The sequence below is a fragment of the Sinocyclocheilus grahami genome, unplaced genomic scaffold (assembly GCF_001515645.1).
Source record: "Sinocyclocheilus grahami isolate Dianchi unplaced genomic scaffold, SAMN03320097.WGS_v1.1 scaffold510.1, whole genome shotgun sequence".
Lineage (NCBI taxonomy): Eukaryota > Metazoa > Chordata > Actinopteri > Cypriniformes > Cyprinidae > Sinocyclocheilus > Sinocyclocheilus grahami.
In genome coordinates this window covers 441,427-448,068 of record NW_015505689.1, presented here as the reverse complement: position 1 = coordinate 448,068, position 6,642 = coordinate 441,427, and the positions used below count along the sequence as shown (strand labels likewise).

Below are 6,642 nucleotides of genomic sequence, written 5' to 3'. Positions count from 1 at the left end.
AGTGAATTGATCATAGCCTATAGCCTATGTTTGATCAATTTAGCCTTCTCAAATCATCAGGACTTGCCTAAAATAACATCTATATATAAAACAGTTCAAGTATATCACAATGTTAGTTTAAATGTTTAACCTATATAAATGTGCATATCCAATCGTTTGCGGTGAGTGGAAGCTGAAGCACGCTCTGCAGGACACGGAGGCGCCAGTGCAATCCCTTGCATTTTTTTTCTAACAGTGGAAACAACTTAAAATACGCAGTCATTTTTGCTGCTTTAAAAACAGCTTTAAAATTACTTTATTGCATTCCAGACGCTTTTAAAGCACTTTTCACTATAAATTTTACGGGTAGCTTGAATGTAAACATTGTCACGAATTCGTCGTATTCCCATTTGTAAAATAGCCAACAAATTAATTGTTGTAGGCTAACCCGATCTCATGGAAGTGCGTATAGCACGATATTCTGCTTCTATTTGGCGTCATATTTCTATGCAGAAATTGACTTTAGCATGCAAAAGACTGATAAATTCATAATTAACGGCATGGGTTCGGTCGAAATGTTTGTGGGGCAAATCTCAGGTCAGTCTACACCTGCAGGCGCCACTGACTCGGACGGTTGTCGTCGTAATAAACACCGTAAACAGCAAACGTTTGTGTGTCCGCGCTTAATGCATGAAAAGCATTTTAGGGGGCCCTTGGCTTTTGGGGGCCCAAGGCAGTCGCCTGCCTTTGCCTAATGGGTAAGTCCGCCCCTGATCTGGGGGCGTGTAGGGGGGCGTGGCAGAGTCTTAACTTTGATAAAGAATATCTCTTTGGTTTTGAGACTTTAGTCTTTGCAACTTCAGGGATCTTATCTATGCACAATCAGCTTGTAACACTCCAAAGAGAAAGAACAACTTGAAATCGCATCATATGACCCCTTTAAATGTAAAGCACCTCATGTCGAATTTTATTTATTAATTTATTTATTTGCACGGCCCATTGTACGTGGAAATGGCCTTGTATACATTTATGGATTAATAAGCTATCTTTAAGTGTATAAATCTTGTCGACTTGCCCGAATTTGTTTCTAAATCATTCCTAAAATCCCTTTTTGATGACTCGATGTATTTTAATCTCAAATCCTGTGTGAAAGTGCAGCGTTTCCTCTCGATCACATGATCGTGTTCCTCTGGGCTGCTGCTGGAAGACAAACTCACAAACATATGATCTGGTAAGGGTTTATTTTAGTCTCTTTGTGTGCATTTTAATATATTGTATTATGAATTCCAGTGTCATCATCGCGATTTTCTAGTCAGGTGTTCTATAAACATGTTTTTGTAACTCAAAGCAAACGATTATAGTTTGTTTATTAACTTGCTGAGAGAAACTAGGTGTTGGTGGGACAAAAAGAGTAGTGAAGCATAAAGACCCTTCAGTAATCTGGCGCATGTTTACAGTCAATTGTCTTCACTGTGCACTTCTAAATATCAGTCAAGTGTAATAAACTACAACTGTGCTTCCGCATTAATGTATGGTGCTAAAGTCTGGAGAAGGCAGGACTGTGTCTCTCTCTCACACACACACACACACACACACACAGACAGACAGAGAGAGAGAGAGACTCCAGGTTAATTTACCTGTTAGCTTCCTTCAGACACAGATAAAGCCATGAAGCTCATCATACTGGATGACTTTGACCAGGTCAGCGAATGGACTGCCAAATACATCAGGAACAGGATCAAGAAGTTTAATCCTGGTCCTGACCGGTTCTTCACTCTGGGTCTTCCAACAGGTAGCCATAAAAAAAAAAGTCACTGTTTTGTGCAAACACGTTCATTTGTAATATAGGCCTTCAATTCATATTCCCTGTGTTTTGCAGGAAGCACTCCGCTTGGATGCTACAAGAAACTGATCGAGTATCACAAGAAGGGAGAAATATCTTTCCAGTATGTGAAAACGTTTAATATGGATGAGTATGTAGGTATGTGACCGCTCGTTTATGCTTGGGGATCAAGGGTTGAGCTGCCTGTCGTAATTAGTTGAACACTGAACTTGCTGTTTTTGTTACAGGACTTCCTAGAGACCATCCTGAAAGCTACCATTCGTTCATGTGGAATAACTTCTTCAAGCACATCGACATCCGAGCAGAAAATGCGCACATCCTAGACGGCAACGCATCCAGTCTAGAGAAGGAGTGTCAGGACTTTGAAGCCAAAATCAAAGCTGCTGGAGGAATCGAACTTTTTGTTGGCGGTAAGACAGTCGATTGAACTTTGACCTGTGAGTGCCACCGTTAAACAGCGCTGACTTGTAATCGTGTTGCAGGTATTGGACCTGATGGCCACATTGCGTTCAATGAGCCTGGATCCAGTCTGGTGTCCCGAACGCGTGTTAAGACCCTGGCTATGGACACCATTCTGGCTAACGCTCGTTTCTTTGATGGTGATCTCTTTAAAGTCCCCACCATGGCGCTGACGGTTGGTGTTGGCACAGTGATGGATGCTAGAGAGGTACAAATATTCACATTTGTGCTTTTCCTAATAATTACGTCTATAAATGTCAGCCCCTCCTTCTTCTGCTCCTATAAGATGACTCGGCTTTAGTGCCAAACTAATTGCACATTTATTCAAACAATGCCTTCAAACATTTATTGCAAGCTATAGTTTATATGCAGTGTTGCTTGCAAAATAGCAACTACATATTATAGTCTGCATTTCATTTACAGTGCAGGAACTGATACTTAAAAAATATAAAAATAAAATAAAACATCTTTTTTTTTTTTTTATGTAAAAAATAAAATAAAAAAAGATATTAATATTATAATAATGTGCATAATTAATAAAAAAAAAAGAAGAAGTGCACGCTATTCTGATATTAAGATATCAAAAATAACAACAAATATAATTTTTGCGTTCTCATTGTAAAAACAAAACTTTGCTAGATTCACAATTTTAATCATGGCGAGATCAGTGTTGGGGAAAGTTACATTTAAAAGTAATGCATTACAATATTGCGTTACTACTTTAAAAAGTAACTAATTATGTTACTTTTTATAGAAAGTAATGTGTTAGTGAAAGTATGCTTGAATTGGCTCATTGAAGATCAGCAGCAAAGACTAATAAAGTGGCATTAAATACATAAAGGATATATGTTACTTAACATTTAACTATTGCATGTTTACACAGCGCACACAAAGCCTCTCCCAATTTCTCTCAACATGTGGACAGGAGAGCGGTCAGTCAATAAATGAGAAAGAAAGTAACTGGTGTTATTCATTTGAAAAGTAACTCAGATATGTGCTTGTGATATGTGTCGGGTCCCCGCTACAATAACAGCAACACTTACAAATGTTTACAGAACAAGCGGGAACCCAGTGTGCCTGTAGCTTTCTCTATTTCTGTTTTATCACGTGATAGAAAGTCTAAGGCCTTCTCAAGCCGTACGGCTGACTTATCTAATCTGCGGCCTGTTATGCATCAAACTAATATTGCTGTAGAGACAAAGTCACAAGCCATCAAGTTAGCATTTTTAAACATTCGCTCACTAAAAAATAAATCATTTCTAATCAATGACTTAATAACCACAAACAACCTGGATTTTATGTTTCTAAATGAAACATGGCTAGAAGACAGCTGCAGTGCAACGGTCCTCAATGAAACAGCCCCTCCTAACTTCACTTTCATGAGTGTTTGCAGGACTGTTAGGAGAGGTGGAGGTGTAGCTGCTCTATTTAAAGATGTCTATCAATGCAAGCAAGTGTCATTTGATCAGTACTTGTCTTTTGAATATCTAGGGATTGTGCTGAAAGGTGCTCCACGCATTCTGTTTATCATTATTTACAGGCCTCCAAAATACTCTCCAGCCTTTGTTGAAGAGTTCACAGAAATGCTATCAATGATTTCCTCAGAGTTTGACTGTTTTGCTATTGCAGGGGATTTTAATATTCACATAGATAATGCAGAAAACAAAACTACAAAAGAAATGATAACTGTTTTAAATACTTTTGACCTGATTCAGCATGTGCATGAACCCACACAAAATCGGGGACATACTCTAGATTTACTCATCAGTAGAGGTCTAAACATTTCATCCATTGTTATTAAGGACGTAGCACTATCTGATCACTTCTGTATTTTCTTTGATATATTGATCTCTGTTACCACTGAATCTAGATCGGTCTCAGTCAGAAAGAGATGCATTAACGAAAACACTAGTGTGCTATTTATGGAGGCTATATCTTTAACACCAAGCATTTCTGCAGACTCTGTTGATCTCCTTGATTCCTTTAACTCAAAAGTTAAGAATGTTATTGATGACATTGCTCCTTTGAAAGTCAGCAGGAAGACTGGCAGACAGAAATCAGCTTGGAGAAAATCAACAGCAGTTCAGAGTATGAAAAGACAATGCAGAAAAGCGGATGTGAGCGGATGTGGCGGAAGACGAAACTTGAAATACACTATAGCATATATAAAGACAGCCTTCGTACTTTCAATGTGGAACTAGGCAAAGCTAGACAGTCATTCTTCTCAAACCTTATTTTTCTATTTCTGTTTTATCACGTGATAGAAAGTCTAAGGCCTTCTTAAGCCGTACGGCTGACTTATCTAATCTGCGGCCTGTTATGCATCAAACAAATATTGCTGTTGAGACTAAATGCAATGCCATCAAGTTAGCATTTTTAAACATTCGCTCACTAAAAAATAAATCATTTCTAATCAATGACTTAATAACCACAAACAACCTGGATTTTATGTTTCTAAATGAAACATGGCTAGAAGACAGCTGCAGTGCAACGGTCCTCAATGAAACAGCCCCTCCTAACTTCACTTTCATGAGTGTTTGCAGGACTGTTAGGAGAGGTGGAGGTGTAGCTGCTCTATTTAAAGATGTCTATCAATGCAAGCAAGTGTCATTTGGTCAGTACTTGTCTTTTGAATATCTAGGGATTGTGTTGAAAGCTGCTCCACGCATTCTGTTCATCATTATTTACAGGCCTCCAAAATACTCTCCAGCCTTTGTTGAAGAGTTCACAGAAATACTATCAATGATTTCCTCAGAGTTTGACTGTTTTGCTATTGCAGGGGATTTTAATATTCACATAGATAATGCCGAAATCAAAACTACAAAAGTAATTATATCTTTTATGTAAAGCACTTTGAATTACCATTGTGTATGAAGTATATAAATAAACCTGCCTTGCCTAAATTAAAAAGTAATGTGACGTGACATGTGGCCAAGTATGGTGACCCATACTAGGAATTAGTGCTCTGCATTTATCCCATCCAAAGTGCACACACACAGCAGTGAACACACACACACACACACACGGAGCAGTGGGCAGCCATTTATTCTGCGGCGCCCGGTCTTGCTCAAGGGCACCTCAGTCGTGGTATTGAAGGTGGAAGAGAGTGCTGTACATTCACTCCCCCCACCTACAATCCCTGCCGGTACGAGACTCGAACCCACAACCTTTGGGTTATGAGTACGACTCTCTGACCATTAGGCCATGACTTCCCCGTTGTGGTAATGTGTTACTTTACTAGTTACTTGAAAAAGTCATCTGTATCTGGATTGAGTATCTGGCGTTAGCCCCGACACTGATCACAGTTTGTGAAAAGCATCCCTTCAACAGCATCAGCGTTTGTGGGCTGATCTGAAACAATACAACGAACACTAACGTGATTATATGACATTTTCAGGTCATGATCCTTATCACTGGCTCACATAAAGCGTTTGCGCTCTATAAAGCCATAGAAGAGGGAGTGAATCACATGTGGACGGTGTCAGCGTTCCAGCAGCACCCGCAGGCTGTGTTTGTGTGCGATGAAGACGCCACACAGGAGCTGCGGGTCAAAACGGTCAAGTATTTCAAAGGTAACACTGACTTAACAACTAGTTGATCTCTCTCTCTCTCTCTCTCTCTCTCTCTCTCTCTCTCCTGAGGGAATGAAGTGAATACAGGGATATTGTGCATGTAAGAAAATTGTTAATGTTTTTTTTCTTCAGGCATTATGGATGTGCACAACAAGATGGTGGAAGAGCCGTAGACTGATATTGATAAGAAGAATAGACACACAACAGATTTGTGGTCGTGTATTTACCCAAATTGCACTGTTTTTATTTTATTAAACCTCTCAATACCTGATGTATTGAATTCAAATGTGTTTATATAATAATCGACTTGGAATCCTGATTCTTTAAATGTGACCAAATAAATAACAAATTGATGAATAAATAGACTTAGTACTCTAAATATTAATCTTTGGATTGATGATATGGTATTTCAGTATTTATATGCTGTTATAATATTTATTATAATAGTTTTATTTTATTTTTAACATATAGGTATATACAGTGTTGGGGGTAATATATTACAAGTAACGCGAGTTACATAATCAGATTACTTTTTTCAAGTAACTAGTAAAGTAACGCATTACTTTTTAATTTACAAGAGAATATCTGTATATTCTATATTATACTTTTTCGGATAAGTAACGCAAGTTACTTTTTTTTCTCCAATTGTTGAGATTATGTTGAGAGAAATCAGATGTTACTGTAGTTCTAAAATAAATATGAATATGCATTAATTCATCTCACTCACAAAAAAAAAACAGATTCAGTATTCCTCAAAAATGAATAAAAATAATGCAACTCAGAATATGA

The 6,642-nt window shown here is 38.1% G+C and overlaps 1 protein-coding gene across 2 annotated transcripts; it reads left to right on the top strand.

The window, feature by feature from the left end:
- The first annotated feature begins 1,131 nt into the window (after positions 1-1,131).
- gnpda1 (glucosamine-6-phosphate deaminase 1) lies at positions 1,132-6,184 on the top strand. Of its 2 annotated transcripts, none has more exons than XM_016237280.1 (7): positions 1,132-1,210; positions 1,634-1,771; positions 1,859-1,960; positions 2,050-2,232; positions 2,305-2,489; positions 5,679-5,853; positions 5,986-6,184. In XM_016237280.1, exons 2-7 carry the CDS (start codon positions 1,648-1,650, stop codon positions 6,024-6,026), a joined length of 810 nt encoding a protein of 269 aa, XP_016092766.1. In that variant the 5' UTR covers positions 1,132-1,210; positions 1,634-1,647; the 3' UTR covers positions 6,027-6,184. The 2 variants fall into 2 exon arrangements, with proteins under 2 accessions (XP_016092766.1, XP_016092767.1); XM_016237281.1 differs by having other exon boundaries at positions 1,155-1,210; positions 1,624-1,771.
- The last annotated feature ends 458 nt before the right edge of the window (positions 6,185-6,642 follow it).

Bases quoted from the DNA above. Each gene is read 5' to 3' on its own strand.
- gnpda1 (XM_016237280.1), top strand. From the start codon at position 1,648: ATGAAGCTCATCATACTGGATGACTTTGACCAGGTCAGCGAATGGACT. The intron at 1,961-2,049 runs GTATGTGACCGC...TTTTTGTTACAG, and splicing joins TAATATGGATGAGTATGTAG to GACTTCCTAGAGACCATCCT. The intron at 5,854-5,985 runs GTAACACTGACT...TTTTTTCTTCAG, and splicing joins AACGGTCAAGTATTTCAAAG to GCATTATGGATGTGCACAAC.